General features: G+C 44.1%; 1 protein-coding gene across 1 annotated transcript in view; it reads right to left on the reverse strand.

Moving 5' to 3' along the window:
* Window positions 1–19,686, reverse strand: part of slc24a3 (solute carrier family 24 member 3) — a 40,185-nt gene that overhangs the window by 12,797 nt on the left and 7,702 nt on the right. The window contains exons 3-5 of the mRNA XM_031867055.1: window positions 6,750–6,826; window positions 1,347–1,421; window positions 431–515 (exon numbers count right to left, since the gene is read on the reverse strand). Coding sequence (XP_031722915.1) covers window positions 431–515; window positions 1,347–1,421; window positions 6,750–6,826 — 237 coding nt within the window. The remainder of the gene's footprint in view (window positions 1–430; window positions 516–1,346; window positions 1,422–6,749; window positions 6,827–19,686) is intronic.

Consider the following 19,686-nt stretch of genomic DNA (forward strand, 5'->3'; position numbering starts at 1 on the left):
CACACACACACACACACACACACACACACACACACACACACACACACACACACACACACACAGGAATGTGAATCCCTCCTCAGATCAATAATGAGGTTGGTAAAATAGCTTTTAGTTTTTTCATATTAGAAGATATATTGAAATTAGACGCATGTGTTGATCGCTTTAAGTGAATGCTTAAGTGAATCTCAACATTTTATTGTTGTTATTGTTGTATATTCTTCTGGCCTGTATGAATGTGATTTCTGCTGTTAAAGAGCTTTCCTGAACAAACAATGGATGATGAAGGACATCAGAGCAACTTTTTTAAAGAGAGGCTCAATGGTTAATGTGATTCTGGTGGGAATCAGTATACCTAAAACCATGTATGCAGCTCCAGTGTTGTTGCATGTGTTTCAGTTAGAACGGAGGAGGTCACTGTGGTGAATACCTATGATGGATGTGAAGAGCTCAGGAGCCGAGCTGCCAGCGGCCATGAAGGTAGCACCTGCTACGTCCTCGCTGAGTTGGAGACGCTGCAAGAGACAAAAAAACCAAAAACCTGGTATTTTAACATGAAACAACAGCTGCGATTAGAAATGCCTAACCTCTAACCTCTAACCCTGAGCCTGAGCCTGATCATACTGATCTATTGAAGCTTGCGTATGTCCCACTGTGTCAGCACACTGTGAACCTGGGATTTCATCATTCAATGTCAAAACCTGACGGTGAGTCAGTCGGGAAGAAGGAAACTGGATTTGTACATTAAAAAATATTTCTATTTTTTTATCAACTTGGGGAGCCAGCAACACCTTGTTTATGAAGACATAAACATGAACACATTTAGATACACAACATACATATCAACAGTATTCAGTTACTTGAAGAACGCCTGGGAGAAAATAATAAAACCGGTGATAAGAGTACATGTATGATTTGTGACTGATGTCATGTGTCTGTATTTTCTCATGTTTGATACAAAGCGGTATATTATCGTCATGACTCACACTCACACGGTCCTGATGAAGTAGATTAGCTGAGTTCTGGACTGTTGATCTATTTAAGGGATAGTTGTGATGTTGTGAGCTTTGGAAATATATCTAATATATAAATATACTTTCCACTTAAACTGATATTGATTCTTTGTAGTGTCTAAAATACATCCACAGCAGAACACTGCTTTGTTCCATCTGCTGTAGTGAAACACTGACCATGAAGAATCTCAACCCAGCACACTTCAACACATCATCAACTAATAACTACAAACTTTTTAGTGGCTTATTCGGTCTTTAATATTTAATGTTATGAATACATATTTAAGATTTGAAATCAAGTGTATAGGACCTTTTAAAACCTCACATTCATACCTCACACAACTTGTCCAGCGAGGGGACGAAGTAGTCATCACAGACGAGGGCCAGGGCACAGAACATGTAGATTGTCTGTAGAGAGAGAGAGAGAGAGATATTACAGGGATCTGTGAAGCATGAACATATGGCCTGCTGTCATTTAAACATATGATAAGTCCACCCGTCCATAATACAAGTACAGTCATATTTGTAATTGGGCAAGAACAAGTGATGCTGGTTACTACCTCCCATGTCTTATATTGCTGTTTAGTCTCCTCTGAATGAATGTCTATGTACCCTGGATGAAAGCTCTAACTGCTACATTAAAGTTTGATGTCAATTACCATGAAACATGAAGACAGGGATTCAAGTTATTTAAAGCTAAAGATACAAAGATCTGATCCCATGCAAATGCAATCAGACATATAAAGACAACATGAATAACATAACTGTGAGACCACACTATTTACATTTTTAAATAGCAAAGTTAGTTTTCTCATTTAAACATGCTGGCATTACAAAAGGATGATGATGGCTTTTTCTTATTGCGCGACTGAAATAAACTGCAAAAAGCAACGTGAGTTGTTACCTGGAATGACACTATGGGACCAAGTGAAAGCACATGTGACACAAAATGATATTATAAAGCCATATTGCTTTCTTTTTCATTTTATACAACCGTTGGAAGCGTTCAGGTGAAGATTTAGTTTTCCCTTTATACATCTGAATATTAGAGCCTATCAGCAATGGGTTAGTTGGTGTTTAAAGGGACAGTAGTAATGTGTTGAAGTGTGGTTGTATGAGGGTTTTCTCCAAAGTGTTTTACTACAGTAGATGGAGTTTGTTGGAACAGACAGGAGTACCAGCACAGGAGCAAATCAATGTACTGCTGCGGACATATTTTAGACACTAATAGAATGAATATGTACGCTATATTTAGAATATTGTTACTGCTTCACCTTGCTGTCAGACAGCCCTTTGTGACAGGGAACTGAAACCCTTATATCTACTTTGGTGTTTTAGGGAGTTGGTTCAGATTCACCACACTCGCACACACTAACACAAACTAACTAACCGATGGAGGCAGCAGTAGACCAGCAGCCCCTGTGTTCTGTGAGGTGAAATGACTGTTTTTGTCAAAGGAGTCTGTTGGCTTCAGTATGTTGGCATTTTGGCTAAAACAGGTTTCGATGCTGCCGCCTTCCCCAGCAGTACATTGCTTTGCTCCGGAGCTGGTACTCCTGTCTGTTTCTCCAAACTCCATCTACTGTAGTACAACACTATGAGAAGAACCTCTCACAACCACACTTTTAAACATCACTACTGTCCCTTTAAGAAGTTGTCTTGTGTTGCTTTACAGCTCTCATTTGCAGCATGAACATTGGATTTGTATTTTTATACATTTCCTGAAACTTCCAAAAAAGAAGTAATAAACAGTTTGGAAGTATAAATGAAGAGTAGAAAGCTCAGTTAGCTTGTCCTGATACATGCTGTGTATTATACATACAACAGTGTTCAATTACCTTTCAAATTCTTACCACTACAAAGTGTGTCAGGATTCACTAAGACTGTAAATACTCTACTGAAAGCTTTTTAACGTGTTCTTTCCCTGGTGTATTATGCAGAGAAGCAGAGAAGCAGAGACAGACTGGAGATGGAAGACAGACAGCGATGATCAAGAGACAAAGGCAGGTAGTGACGACAGACTGATGGGGAATGTGTGAACCAAGGAAATGCATGAATATCTTCACACTTTGTAATGATGAAGCCTTTAAAAAGGAATGACACAGAGTCATTGTTCCTTTTTCCTCTTGAGTCACATCTTACTTTGCAGCAGGAGCTTTTCTGTTTCCTGAGAGTGAGCTGAGCGGCACAAGAATGAGCCACACACTTTGTGGTGTTTGTGTGTGTGTGTGTGTGTGTGTGTGTGTGTGAAGAAGAGCAATGCCTTTTGTACAAGGTCATCACTCACTGAGATAAAGATTTGTTAATTCAGGGCAAGCAAAAGGTCAAAGGTCCCAGGTAACCCTGATAACTGGGTTTGATCTTGATTCAGATTGGAGGTGGATATGGAGTGAAATATGTGTGCAACATATATGTAAATGAGTGTGCATGTTTAATGTTGCATGCAGACACCGAAGGCCTTAAATCTGGAGTTGTGGTTTTTGAGAGCAGAACTTTTCTTAGAAGTGATGATGCCAGCTGAGTTGGAGGGGCTCGGCAGTACAGCTGTCAAAGAAACAGCAGCTGGAATATTAAAATTCAGCTGGAACCCAAAGTGTTATTATTCACTTTTCTGTCTTCAAGCTAAATCAAATACCAGTGTTGGGACTTCACTATGAGAGAGACACCTACATGTAAAAAATAAAAGCCTAAACTGGTTTAAGTGCAACAAACTAATACAATACAATAAGTGCTGAGTGGAAGGCTCAGGGTAGTACTTCTTGAAGAGGTGAGTTTTCAGCCTGTGCCGAAAGATGGGCTGCGACTCTGCTGTCCTGACTTTGGCTTTGTCCCACTTTGTACTGAGCAGCCAGAACACATAGTATAAGTATTATTATCAGACTAGACAGCATCAAGGCCGATCTTCAGATTGCATATTTTTACTGAATATAGGCCGATAGCGATTGTCAGAAAAACTTCTTTCCACACTGAGATGGTTAAACTGTGTAATTAATCAGCCATTCACATGACTCCCTGGTATTTTATAACCAAAATGCTCCCTCACTGCTGATTTAAGGCCCTTTTTGGAAGATATAAGGCTGGAGTGTTGGTTCCCTCTGAAATGTTTGGCGAGTAGCACGACTCTCTCAAACACACAAAACAAACCAGAGCGCACACACACGTGTTACGTGGCCTGTATATTGTCCACAGGAGATTTCAGCAGACACAAACCTGGAATCAGGACACCATAGATATCGTAGCTTCTTTAATTGTCACGGTTATGAAACCGAGACTTATGTAATCCCGACATCCCTAATTGAATTATTAATAGTTTGTATGATAAAAGATTGTGTATCGATACATTATTAACAAGCAAGGTCGAGGAGACTGCTCTCATTTAGCTTTTGCTCTGGCTCACTTCCTACAACGTTCCAAACCTTGTTGAGGTCGTATCTATACGTACATGGATATATTCATGTCACAGTGGACGATAGCCCATTCTCATTTTAAAAATGTAAACGCTGTTCTCTCCACAAAGCCAAGTACAGCAACACCTGCTGTTAAATGACACAGAGACAATACCTACATCTACATCGTGGAATTTACATACATCAAGCACATCATGAATGAGGAAAATGTTGTCCATAACTGTTCTATCCGGGATACAGTAAGTTTGGTCGCTATTTACAATTACTTCCAAGTAGTCTCTTAGTCTGTTAGATAAGGCTCTGGAAAGCACCTTATAGTCAGTACAAAGCAGGGCCACTGGCCTCCGGTTCTTAAGAAGGACCAAGTCGCCCTTCTTGGGCAGCAGGGAGAGTACTGCCTGCTGGCATGAAACAGGAAGTGATCCTGTTTTAAAACATTCCATCAAAACAGAGTGTAAGTCAGCACCGATAATGTTCCAGAACTGCTGAAAGAAGTCCGTGGAGAGGCCATCGATTCCCGGAGTCCTCCTTGAAGCCATCTGGTTCACTGCAGCCGTCAGCTCCTCCAGCGTCAGCTCTCCGTCCAGCGTAGCCCTCCCTGCTGGACTGAGCTGGGGAAGACCCTCCAGGGGCTCCTTACAGCTCTCTGTCCAGCATTGCTCTTCCCCAAAAAGAACAGCGTAGAAACCCACGGCATGGGTTCTCATCTCCCTCTGGTCGTTGGTTATCCTGGAGCTTCAGAAAGGTCATCCGCTTCCTCTGCGCCACCGATCTCTCCAGGTTGTAGAAAATCGAGCTAGGGGCACCCATGTCCTTCAACTGGCGAAAGAGAGACCTGACCAGAGCTCCCTTCACTCTCTCTTGCAGGAAGGAGCTCAACTCCAACCTCCTCTCTTTCAGCAGTTGGCCCACACTGGGATCCGGGTCTCTCTGGAAGCCCTCCTCAATACTTTTTTTGTTGGCTTCAAGGTCTAGGTTCAAGGACAGCAGACTTGATTTTAGCGGTTGCGTTTGAGGTGTACTGCTGGCAGAACACACAGATCTGTGCCTTTCCGACCTCCCAGCACTGTTTCAGAGAACTGAAACTAACTTTTTCAGTTCAAAGCTCTGACAAAAGTGCTGTCCTGCAGAAGTTTACTATTAAAATGCCAGTGGGAGTTAACCCTTTTACCCGGTGAGGTTATCATGCCTAAACTGACGAGGTGGTGGTCGGTGAACCCAACTGGATTGATTGTGCTGTTTGTTAGTCTGGAACTGAGACTGTGAGAGATGTAAATTCTGTCCAGCCTGGCTGCACTTATCCTGTTGATGCTGGCCCTTGTTTTGTGGGAGTTTTACTCTCCATGTATCCAACAGATCTAAGTGTGTGATGACGTTGTTGAGACTCTGAGATAACTGTGGGTGTGGTTCCTCATTATTTCTGTCTATGGTGAAGTCTAGAGTGCAGTTGAAATCCCCTCCTGAAGGCAGCTCTGCAGTTTTGCAGCATAGTGAAGAAGCGTGCTCTTTCTGGCCCCTGATTTGTTCACGAAGCAGTAATGCGAGCTCTCTATCTCTGCCCTCACCATCAGCAAACGACCCTTCACCACCTCAGTGACAGATAGAACTGTTGCATTAGCTGCTGTTCTAAACAGCACGGCTACTCTGGCACTAAGATTGGTGCCAAAACCCATCTGTCTCTGCACCACCCCAACAGATCGTATGAACTTCTCAAAGTCACTGAAATATTCACTCACTTTTGCAGATCTTTTGCAAGTTACATCCAAAAACAAGTTTATTTCCTCTAATGAATACAGATCAGTGCTTTTAATGCACATTTCAGAATTAGATGCAGTATCTGATTCACTCTCATACTCCATGTCCTCTCCTTCACAAGACAGCTGGCTGTTGGACCCAGCCCCTACACTCTGTTCTTCATCTAAGGCAGGGGTGTCCAAACAGTCCCTGCTGACATTATTTTAAACAATACAAGTAGCCTATACATACATTGTTATTTAATCATTTTATTTTCAATGACAGCAAATAGCAATGTAACCAAATGTAAGCATTCAGGTGTGAACAAATATTCTGCCTTTCTTTCACATCTTGAAAGTCAGATAACATAAAGAACAAGCCATCTAAAAGCTAATTACATAGAAACCGATCAATATTTTCACCTCAAGACAATCTTAAATATGACTTAGTGAGGGTAATGAAAAGTTGTCTAACATTTAAGTTCAACACACATGAAACAGGCTAACGAAAAAAAATCAAGTTGTCTCTTAATATCAGATGATGGCACTTCAGTGTTACGAGCCAGGCAAACTGAATACTTAAGAGGTAAACTTACACACAGGACATGCAGGGCCACGGCTCCTTCTGTTCTCTCTTTGTTGGTGAACAGGTCGGTGGGGAACTCGTGCAGAGCTGGAAGAGACAGACACACACTGTAGGGTTAGAACAGGGTGTGTTTATACATATGTGTGTGTTTCTGCAGAGTGTGGACTTGGCCAAATGTGTGTGAAAGTTTGACTGCGCCCTGATTGTGTATGAGCAGGAAGAGGAGACCAGGGACATGGAAAAAGGGAGCACAGGAGGACAAAGTGAGGACGAAGTGAGAGAGATCACTGCAGAAATAGAGCGAGGGATATTCAGGGTAAGATGGAGAGGGTGGTGTGAGGTGCAAACTCCACTTCTCTGCATAGGAATCCAGAGAGTGAGACTCAGGGACACGTTGGCACACAGAGAGAGTGTGAGGGACAATGGAGAGAAAGACGTGAAATGACGGAGCTTGGTTTAAAATGTTATTCTCCCCCCCCCCCCCTCCATGACTTCCTGACTTCCTCCTCTCTCAGCCCCACACTCCCTCCTCGACTGTGGACCAACTGACCAACGCTGTCTCTCCAGCCGTGCCCCCCGAGGATGGCCACAGAGTGACAGGAGACAAGGAAACACAAGGTCTGACTCATCTTACAGAGAGCAAGATGTCTTCTGCATCCCTCAGGCCCGCTCAGGAGACAGGGAGGCGACCCAGAAGGGAATCAATAAACCAAGTTAGTAGTTTATCATTCCACCTACCTTTGGTCTTATTTCAGCCTAACCTCCCTCGCAAAATGAGAGCAGAGAGAATAGTTCACTTCCCTCCCACTGTTCTCTCCCACTCTCCCCCGTTTTGTACTACGTCGACCTATTTGCATCTCCAGCACCTTCGCTGTGTTCGAGCGGCTGCAGTCCTCCTCTGCACTGTGTTCCACTGCTAGAACTTCTTCAGCCTAGCACGAGGCAGAGACGCCTGTAAAAAAACACAGAGGGGCCGAAGCAGCGGAGCAGACGGCCATCTCACAGCCACAGCTGGATGTGTTGAATGTCTGCTGTATTTAACATAGAGACACAACAAGCAGCTCTTGTGACAGCAATCAGGGCTTAATGTGGACAAACACTCTTCAGTAATGAGCATCAGAGCTTGTGCGTGGCATTTTTCAGCCCTTTTCTTGTCTGAAGCAGAAATGAGAACAAAAATAAAACACTGGGTGGGCCCATTCCTCCTTCACAGACAGACTCAAAGTTGGGCACACACGCACACACACACCTTTGTATTGGCTGCCAAGTAATAATGCAGGAAGTAGGCAGCGGCATAGTCACACAGTTCTCTGAGGTTCCTGTATGACCGGGTTACACATGTATGCAGCTTTTCACAGAGGTTCCTAGTTTAAACGAGCTGGACTGAGATTGTATTAACGCCAATGGGGCCACACACTTGAACACATACATCAACACTCTTACTCTCCTTTAATCCTTCCACCATGTAGGGACAGTTGACTGAGCACACTCTATTGCACACGGTTCACTCGTGGAAGCTGCTCGTTCATGGTCGCCTGCTGAATCCTGAGTGAGGGTTGAGCAGCTCACACACTGTACCCGACACTCTGGTGACAGAAGATGGTGGTGGGCACATCTATTGGATCTACTGGAGCCGATCCCAGCTGACATTGGTGACTTACAGTATATACTCACACTCACATCGACACTTTAGAGTCAACCAACATAAGCTGCATGTCTTTGGACTGTGGGAAGAAGTCGGAGAACCCGGACACGGGGCCCCTCTTGTTGTGAGGCGACAGTACTAGCCGCTTGTGAATTTGAGGAGTGACTCATCCTCTTCAAACACATGTTCATACCAGACACCCAGGCATAGGGAGGGCGCTTTCAGGTTCAACAAGACGATGCTGACTTGTCCTCTCTGAGCTGCCAGGAGGTATATGTAAAGGTCCAAACTACTCCACACATAATGGAGCTGATAACCACTCACAAGTATCCAGATTCAGGCCTTCACAGAGCAGAGACGGTAATGCTGCTTCTGTCTTTTTTGAATAAGAATTGCTGGGGCACCGGCAGGACGCCGGCGATGCAGCTGCTAATTCCTGCCACCGTGAGACACTGCGTGCACGACTTCACATGTTATTTCATGTGTGGAGTGCGTGGCGCTGAAAATGATGCATTGCAAATTTTGTAGCACCTCCTGTGTCCAGTATGTGGTGCTAGAGAACACACACTAATTTCACATCATGTACATCTTATGTGATGATCTTTGCCACATGAGGTTGACTTCCTGTGCTCAGTAGGTGGTGCTATGACTATGACTCAATATGGGCTTGTAAATTTGAGATGCTTCCGTTGAATCTCTAGGAGGAGTTTGAAAAGTTCCATACCTGTAAAGAGCCTAAAATAGCATATTGTCATATGACCGATGACATCATCATTCAAGGTATCAATTATTCCTTCACAATTAAGCGTTGCATTAGCCGGAGGGTTGTACCAACAAAATGTGACAGGAATCCAATCAACCCTCTGGGAGGAGTTTGAAAAAGTTTGCATAAAATACATCCAACCCTGAAAATGTTACTGAATGGGAAACTATCATCAAGCACTGTAAAAACATTATTACAATCGTCATATACAAAGAGGTACAAAGATGAAATCTGACCTCTGCACTTAACCCATCCTCATCGTTAGCATCAGGACCAGTGAGCTGCTGTAAAGCTCAAGGGCACTTCGATGTCTGGCTCCTACTGTCCACATGTCCAACCGCTCTGCCCCCTGAGCCACAGACTAATGTAGGTATTAATCTGATACATAGAAGATCACAATGCCCTTTCAGGATTTCAAAGTCTGTCAAAGTTCATTTACAATTTGTCTGCAGAGCAGAGAAACAGTGCACGGCACGCTCAGTTGTGCGCACTCACATCTGTCCACTTTGATTGCTTTCATCGATATCAGAACTCCTGCCCGGGCGCCTGTAAAGTGTGCTCCACGGTATCCGTCTGAACACAAACTCCATAGCAACACAGTGAGAGTCTCCTTGAGGCGCAGTGTGTTTAAGTGGCAGAGAGGTGGGCAAAAACTATAGACCGCCAGCCTTAACCTGGAGGAGTGGCCGTCATCACCGTGATACGGTTGATGCAGTGCATCATGCATGCTGTTTGGGGGTTGGGGGAAAAAAAAGTACACATGTGCCTTGATGTATGATGGGATCTATTGTGGTGTGATGGGGGCTAGTTAAGAGAGGAGGGCTGAGGGGGAAACTTCCAGAGTGAAACCTGAACCTGAACTGACAGCTCAGCAGTAAGAAAGGAAGGAATAGGAAGAAAGAGAGAAAGCTAAGTGGTTGGTCTGGTAATTGGCAGTTTTAAGTAAAGGTCACTGGGATGAACCCATACCAGCTGCTGATGGTGCTCTGGCCCCGACTACCCCTGCTGGCTGTAGTACTGTACACACACACACATATGGCCAGAGAGTTTTCCTCTCTCCCTCCTCTTCTTCACTGCACAATCAGTAACAGCCAATGTATCAATCAGCAATCAGGCTTCAGCTTGATGGGGGACACGTTCTGCCTCAGTCTGCTTCATTCTCCTGTTGGTAGCTGACCACCCGCCCTGCTCGCCCACCTACCTGCTCCTTCCCATGCCCGTCTAATTTACCAGGCAGATTGGAAGCCACTGAGGGCTCTGAATGGAGATGGAGCAGGACTTCTGTTTGGCTTGTTTTCGTCCTGCTGGAGCTCTGCGCCACCTTTGCTTTTCCTTGAGGCTTCACCACGACAGCCGCCGTGTTTTATAAGATGCTGTGAAAATCTCTTTTGCATCCTGTTCATCCTCCTCAAACTGGTTTAATATTTGTCTGCATAATGTCTGTCAGCAGCACGGTGTGCTAGACTACGTGGAATATCTTTCATCTCACTGCTACACTTCATTCTTCTCACTAACAAAAGAGTTGAGTCATGTTACCTTCACCTTAATCACAGATGTCATCGTCAACAGATACAATAAGTGAGCTGGAACTGACAACGGCATCATGCTCAGCCTCGGGCGACTGTGGCTAAGTGGATAGCAGGGCCGTCTTTCAATCAGAGGGTCGGCGGTTCAATCTCCGGCTCCGCTAGTCGCATGTCGATGTGTCCTTGAGCAAGACACTTAACCCCAAAATTGCTCCTGTAGCTGTGCCTACGGTGTAGAAATGTGATAGACTCTGAATTGTAAGTCGCTTTGGATAAAAGCGTTTGCTAAAATGAGTGTAATGCAATGTGTTCCAAGATGGCGTCCCAATGGTTCCAGTGCTAGTTACTCAGTGGGACCATACACTGAAGGCTTCTGCATTTTTTGTGATTACAGACCTTCCAGCTGGCTCCCCACACACATGAATCAAATCATTTACCGATTGAAGTGTTATTGGCCCTAATGGATCAAAGAGTCAGTTCAGAGTGTAAAAAAAATGTATTCAACGTTCTACAGTTGTCTCGTTTGTAACGATGTGATGGAGGAACGTTTGCTTGCTTGTTTTCTCTGATAAGGGACACTGCGTGTCTGGTGTCATCCCTTCCACTGTGTCATTGTAGAAGACACCCAATGTGGCCGCTGAAACTGAAAAACCCTTTTTCTTCTCTTCCCGCCTTGTTAGACAGCCTCCTTGACATTTTGGTGATGTTGACCCACGCGAACACAGAACACTTTTCTGTGTGTAAACATAGCAAAGCAGAAGAGATGGTCATACAAGTCAGGTCAGGAGCATGACACCAAAGTAATGACCCCCTCTGAACACATAATGTATGTGTGCTCACCATCGCTATGACTGGGGAGGCATAGCCACCTTCACTGCAGAGAGACCATGAATGCTCCCGGGTTCAAACCAAAGAAACTTCTGTTTTGTCACGCAGGTGGTAAAAGACCGCAAGCTAACAGTCAGAGTTGTTGATGAATGTTCTGTCAGTTGGCCAGTCGTGAGGTTACAGATCTCCATGTCGTCTCATAACGTACACACACCCTGAACGTGGGCGAGTGTGTGGGTGTATTTATAGAGAGGGAAATGTACATGCATACAGTGGGTGTTCTAGCTGTTGGCCTGGAGCTCTCCCTCACTCATCTACTGTACTATTCCCAGTGGATACACCCTCTCGTCATCTTTACCTCGCGCGTCCTCACTCCCTCCATCTTTCACATATATATATATATATATAACCATCACTTATATACACTGTATGTCTCAGCATCAGTTACTATTACTTTAAGACTGTTCCTCATAGAAACACTTATAGCCTGGCGGCAGGGGCGACGCTGTCCATAGTCCTGAAATGGAGCAGCAAAGATCTATAGACAGACAGACACCACACACACACACACACACACATGGTCAAATCACTTAAGAGACTTCACATGACCGAGAACCACTTCAAGTGTACTTTCAAAAACGTGTCCTTTGCTTGCAGGAGCTGAATAGATTTTGCCTGTTGCTGTAAGCGTCCAATTAAGAAATAGTCATTTCACTAAGAAATCAAGTTGCAGCAGCACGACACCTGGTTGTGTCTCATTAAGAGCAGAAGGTGAAGAGAAAAAAGACAACGATTCAGGTATTGTATTTCACAACAAACAGAAAGAGTTCTGTTTATTTCCTAACTGTGCTCGCATGAAACCTCAAGGTTAGGCTAATTCTTTAGTATAGTAACGTATTATAACATAGCCTATAATAATATATGTACATATAATAATATATTCAGTATAATATATAGTAAAATAGCCTTTAATATTGTTTGTAACATATATAATAAAGTAAATTATAATAATATAATATAATATTCTATTACCAACGCTGGCTGAGCTGTTACAGTAGGCCTAATAAAGTTATTCAACAGTGGTCTTCCCTCAGCTGCAGAGCACTTTTTGGAGGTCCAGGCCAAGTCTTTGTGGATGTGGAGGAGGAGAAGATAAATGAGGCGTCTCTCGGACATTGTTGAGTGAATGAATGTTTTCGACTGACCAAGGCTGTTACGTTTTACGTGGGCACCGTCAAATACAGCCGGAGAAGATGGTGACTCGTCCCTGTGCTGCCAGCACGCCCGCAATTGTGGCCACCTTTGTTATCCGACTCATGGGTCTATCAGCGGAGCATGCTGATGCTGTGAGGAGCATCTGGTCATTGCTCATGTCTGATTCTACATGGGTATTAGGACAGGCATGCATTCCTATGAAGACTTGTGGACATCATAGTCGGATGAAACCCATCGTACAGACAGAGACAGCTGTTCATGGCTGGCACAATCGAGAGTTTCCTCCACAGTAATCGCATAGTGTTTTGCCTTGCTTTTTTTTTTTTTTGTTAAGAGAGTGGTGAGGGACTCCCGACACAGATACTCTTGTATTTGTTCATTGATTGTCTCGTGTGATGCCTATTTCAGAGTGTCTTTTCTCAGCTAGTTGGACTAGCTTTTTTAAGTTGCTCTCCTTGTCCGTATGCCTCCGTAAGGCGAGCCTCTGTCGAGTTAGAAAGTTGCTCCATCATTCCATCCCTTCATTTCTCCTGCTGAATATTGACTGGTGTTTGACTGAAGTAAGCACTCTTTTTTTTAGGACACACGCTTTGTGAAAGTGACTTTCCATGTCTGTCAAGGAGGCGTTCCAGTTATTAATTCTGGACTTTACAAAGCCATAATCTCCACATTTGGAGAAAGTTGCAAGCTGCGTACTTCACAGGTTTGCTGACTATGAGCTATGCATATTTCCAAGTCTTTCTGTCCCGGCTTCAACCCTCCACACAGTCAGGGACAACACCAGCTTGTTTATTTTCATAGTCCTAGGGGACTCAGAGCTGCTTTGGGGTTCTTCTGGCTGCGTTGGTTCTCGGGTTGAAGGACTAAGATGACTGCAGATGATGTCACCTCTCCTCGGGGTGAGCCCGGGAGTGTTAGGTAACACAAGGCAAGGCCTCGTAAGCTCTGAAGAAGGGGGGGGACTTAGTGTGTGTGTGTGTGTGTGTGTGTGTGTGTGTGTGTGTGTGTGTGTGTGTGTGTGTGTGTGTGTGTGTGTGTGTGTGTGTGTGTGTGTGTGTGTGTGTGTGTGTGTGTGTGTGTGTGTGTGTGTGTGTGTGTGTGTGTGTGTGTGTGTGTGTGTGTGTGTGTGTGCGCATGTGTTGTTGAAACAAGAGCAAAACACACACACAGTGAGAGAATGCAAGCGTGTGTGTTTGCATGAATGCAAAATTCTTCCCTACTTCCCACTGATGACATAATACTTTCAGGCCGTTGTCATGGAAACGGACAGGCACTGCTGGCTGGATTTGGCATTGGAGGGTAAGATGATGATGCATTTGGAGATTTGGATGGCAGTCCCTCGTTTGGATTGCAGTGTGTGTGTGTGTGTGTGTGTGTGTGTCTGTGTGTGCGCGCATGCGTGTGATAGACAGAGCAGTACAAACACACCATGATCTGACACTATTGGGTCTGCAGGTGAGTCCCCACAAAGACAGTTTGGCTCTATCAATGAAAGACAGTTTAGACTTCCTGGTTCAGATCACACTGGCCGGTGAACATCCCCATCGCCTTAAAGGACAGTTCCACTGCATTTCACCTTGGTGTCTTATTTTCACCCTTCTGACATTATTTGCATTAGTCAGGATAACTTTGTCCTCACTAAGTTTACTGCTACAATGTGTTCTGACGGGGGGGGACCACATTATAAAGAAGTTGAACCGCTTTATTTGGAGACAATAGGTCAGTTCTGAATAATAATGGTCATGTCGGTAATAATTCCTTATTGCTCAAGAAAGCCGTGTGTGCACAAAACATTATTTTAAAGCTTAAAACCCGAGCAGTTTGGGGGCATCATGCAACAAACACAACAAACACCATATAAGGATATGTTAAACATGTCCTCCTGCACACCCAAGTAACTCCAACACCAAGCAACTGAATGAGCACGCAGCAAAAACACGCTAACGTTGCATGCAAGCATATTAGTGCTAGCGATTTTGCTACTTCATGCTACCCACACAAACGCTGTCATTATAAAAGCTGAGAATCCAGATTCCAACGGTGTAGGCCTCCTCATTCTACGACCAAAACATGAACTTCACTTTACACAGCCTCAACTGTGAATCATGTCTTCCCTTTGCTGTTTAGTGATCAGACGTTGTGTTCGAGGGCATATCAACGAATTTTCAAATGAATACTCCAATGTCTCAGCATTGTTTTCGGGTTGATTCCACACATCTCTATTCATTTAGATGGCGTGGAAAAGCATTTGCACATGGCCTCCTTCCAGGTTGTCAGAGGTTAAGAGGTTAAAAATGATCCTCTTTGGTAAGTAAAGGATGATAAAGCTGGAGGTGCTAAGCTCTACCACGGAGGTAAGATTACAAAATGACACAATGCCCTAGTTCAGGCAAAGAATAAGTTGAATAGGGGCTAAAAACATTCCTACTTCATGTTTTTAATGTAAATGGACTGTGTGTATATGTATACGGTACTTCTCTAGTCTACCGAGCACTCGAAGGCTTTACAGCACATGCCGACATTCATATACACGTCATGCACGGTGGCAACCTGCTCATCAGAGCGGCTCAGTGTCTTGCTCAAGGACACGTCAACACTGTCTTCATTTGGTAGTTTTGGTCATCATTTTTATTAATAATAATAAAATCATGAAAAGAGGTTGGACTGAGCCAGAATCTAAGCCTAATCTGAGCCTAAAGAATAATCACTGTGTGTCAGACGGTCACAGAAATGCTCTGAATCCCTCAATAAGTTGACGGAATTAAACAAGGGGACAGTTCTAAACAGTGAAACTCTATTAGCAGGTCTGTGGCTGAATAACAGGTGAATATGCCAATAATGAAGTCCTGCTAACACGCTCTGGTGTGAGGCACAAAGGCTCTGCAACACATCTCCCTCTGCTCTCTCTCACCGTACTAACATCAATTGGAAGCTTTCCAGCCCATCATGAATGCATCTTACACTTCTGGGTAATTATGCGCAGTGGGAAATGTTTTTTTCCGTGTGTGTGTGTGTGTCTGTAGTCACTGTGTGTTTCCCTCAATTAAAAACACAGAAAATATCTCCTGGATGATGTTTGGCTGTATTTACACGGTGGGGGTTGAAGTTAGAGTCCCAGTGAAACGGAAATTAGAGCGTCGTTATCTCCTGGTACGGTGCACTCAGGGGCGTTTAGAAAGAATAATCCAATCAAATGAGGCTTTGGAGCCACAGTGGTCATATAAAACTGTTTGTGGATGGTAGCAGCTAACAGAGCAATATCACAGGGAGAGATGTGTGTTTGGATATCAGTGGAGAAAAATGTTGTTTCCATTTCCAAAACCATGTGGCTGAGGTCTAATTCATTCCAGAGAAACATTGCCGACTTTCAGCCGGCTCTGCGTCTCTGCAGCGTGGGCAGTGCAGCAGATAAATGTCCACCGGACGACACAAAACGACCAGCTAAGTTTTGCCGGCGGTCCTCTGTAGCTCCATATAGTGCTGAACTATAAGCCCGCCCACGTTTGCTGTCCAATCAAATATGAAGGATTTGATTTAAATCCCTCTTGTAACTGTTTAATGCTCAAAAACTCTGTTTCATTGTGAGAGATGTCACAGTACAGAAGCTACAGACGCTCTAACGTGGTTAAGTTCACTGAGGCACAAAGCAATCGCCCTGAAAAACAATTCTGACTTTCCTCCTGATTTAGAATAATACTGGCTTTCCTAAAGCTGTGAGATGAACGCTGCTCAGCTGTACAGCAGACAAACTCGTCTATGAACATCCAGCATATTTTGTCACTCCAAAATCCAAATAACTAAGAACTAACAGACAGAGTCTGTCTGCATGAGAGCAGCAGCGTGCTGGTGGGAGTCTGGGTTCAACTCTTTATCACGAACACATTGTACTGCTCCTTTAACACTTCCATCTTTTAATGTAGAAAAACAGGTAAAGTCTTGGGCACTGCTCGCTGAAGGACAAATATCATAGGACCTACGAATAGCTGGAAGCTAAGCATTCTGGGAGATTGACTTGACTGGGGAGGAAGGTAGAGCAAAGAGAGTTGTCATGCTAAGATGATGATAGAGATGATGAAGGGGTTTAATTCACGCTGAAGTCACAGCCGTCCTGTGAAGCTGTGGATGAGTTAATGGCGCTGGGACAACGAAGAGCAAAGACTGAGGACAATAACAACAGCCAGGAGGAGGACGGTGCTCAGCAAAACAAACAAAAAAAAGGCGATTAAAGTTGCATCTCCCACCCTACGGGGATCTGTACGAACTCACCCCGTCTACATCTCGTGCATATTCCGAGCGCATGTGGAGGGCTGGGGGCCTGTTCTGCACATGCTCAGTGGGCGATGGTGATGCAGGCTGACACATCGCATGTCGTGAGCGTAGTTACCGTGCTGAGTAATGTGACATTTGAGGACTACCGCTTTTTGCCTTCCCGGCGCAGCACGCGCACACTATGCACAATACATACACATACACAGATGTGCTCGCACGTGCACGCATACACACATATCTTGAGTGCATCCTTCAGCGGAAGAGGAGGGAATAGTTTGTGCATGGTTAGAGTGTGACACACCGCTCACTACTTCTGCTACACTGATCCTCTGCTTGTCTTCTTGGTGGGGCAGTGAGGGAATGTGACGAGGACCTCTGCTAAAACTGTCTCACCGATACGACTGCAATTACTTCATCTCACATGAACTGGATATGGAGACTCCCATGAGAATAGAACCGGTATGAAGAGAGCGGTAACAGGAAAACAGTGGCAGCACAAAGACGGAGTCAGATCAGCTGTTACGAGGGTCTTTAATTAACCAAACTCAGAGTTACACAATCAGGAGCCCTATTACAAAACTACAAAAATCTAAACTCTCTCACGGATTGTGAGTCAAAAGTGGACTGAAGCAGTTCCAAGTCAAAAGTCTTTGTTTTTGTACTTTTGCCTCCAACAAAAGCAGTGAGATGATCAGACCTCTGTGTTTGGAGGTAAAACCCAAACAAAGCTAGTTCATTGTTACACAGCAAAACCTCGTGGTCCCACAACTACAATAAGTACCCGACGTCATGCTTGAACCAGAAAGCCAGTCACAGTAAACTGTTGATGGATGTGGACAATGAACATTGTGTGATTATGGGTACTATGTGCATTAAGATGGATTAAGTGCATGCTCATTCAACCATTACAGTATAATTAAGATGGGTAATCTAAGTATAGATCTATGAATCTCTGTCTCTGAGGGAGATACTGAACTCCTGGCTGAAGACTGTGAATATGAGTTCATATGAGTGTGAATGTAGTATACAGCCCTTTGGCTGCTCAGAAGACTAGAGAGATATAGAATATAGAATCGAATGTGTAACTTGAACAGTCCCCACTGACTCAGTAAGAAAGAAAAGTATCTAGTGACGTCTCCTTAGTAACAGATGGCGTCACATCCACCAGCACATCAGCAAAGTCCGTCGGTGGGACCAAACTCACGTGGGGCTCAGTTTGGGCCTCACACTGGGCTTCACTACAACACCGATGACTCACTTTGAAACAGTGTATATCACCATGGCAACACAGGCTGCAGGTTAAGTTCCATCTATTGAATCCATGTATGAGGCTGAACTGCTTGTGGTTCATCTGTGCTGCACTGAGATTAGTGAGGAGCATGTAGGAAGGACAGAGATGCATGTTTAGAGTAAACAGTGCCTCCAAGAAGCAGCAGGCCCCTTACACAGCATTATATGATGATCAGTTATGAATGAAAATGAGTAATGAATAAGATTGTATCCACGTTCCCATTTCCTCAGCATGGGGCCAGCTTAGTGGACAGAGAATCTGTTCTCTTCGTCACAGTGCTGTGTGTTCATCTTTCTGTTATTTGAATTGCTTCTTTCTTTTCTTTTTGACAGATGACAAATCATCACTTAATTCCCCAAAGTCTTCATATTTTTACTGTCTGCAAAGTGTAGCATATTTCAACATAACACACTGTAAATCATTGTACAATGTTATGGTATTGTGTGTAATAGATTATAATTGTGTGCCACTGCTGCAACAACACAAATGGACTTTCTCACTTCTCAATAAACAGCAGACCTGAGCTCAAGTGTTACTGTGTTGCAGTAAACACAAAGGAAATAGTTTGCAAAGTGTTCCGTGCATTCTGATTCCTTCATATATTGTATAATGGTGTGGTGGGGCTGCGCAAACTCTATAATAATCAAAGCCTTCATGGCCTAAAAAGATTTCATATTCTATGTACATCTGACAGGATACGGATATATATATACCTTGGTTGCATCTCTCTCCCCCTCGTATCTAGTCAGCGCTCTATTAGTCTTATAAAGGTCTGAAATGCCTGCTGCAATACTTTGGTTCTACCTTTACGTCCTCCCAGGCTCTCTGGACAGCAGCAGTAAAAGGAGGAACTGTGGCACTCAGGATACAGCTTCAACATGCTCACAGTCACACCAGGGTGAATCTTTGAACAGACAACAACATGACTTTACAATCTGCATGTTGGGCAGTTATGAAGGAACTTTGCCTCCGTTGTACAGTTGCTGTCATTGTGTTGGGAGGCAGCAGCCCACTCAGCGCTAACATTGTAATATGGCAGAATTGATTTCTCAGAGGAAATCATTCTGGGAGCTCCCTGGGTCTGGCCATTTGATAAATTTTTTTATTTAATTTAATTATACTATATTGATCCCTTTAAGGGGGAAATTTGTCTCTGCATTTGACCCATCCCTGTATATAGCGAGCAGTGGGCTGCCAATGCCATTGATTCATCAGCTGTATTATGGCGACGCTTACTTACTTGGGACCTGTGGAGGAGCCAGGAGGCTGACCATGAGAACATACTCTCACTCCTACTGGCTGCAGAAACCAGGCCAGCATTAATCAATACTATTCTTATCAAGGCTCTCCTCCTAATGGTTCAACACACACACACACACACACACACACACACACACACACACACACACA

The sequence above is a fragment of the Anarrhichthys ocellatus genome, unplaced genomic scaffold (assembly GCF_004355925.1).
Source record: "Anarrhichthys ocellatus isolate YVR2014 unplaced genomic scaffold, GSC_Weel_1.0 scaffold38, whole genome shotgun sequence".
In the NCBI taxonomy this organism is placed as follows: domain Eukaryota; kingdom Metazoa; phylum Chordata; class Actinopteri; order Perciformes; family Anarhichadidae; genus Anarrhichthys; species Anarrhichthys ocellatus.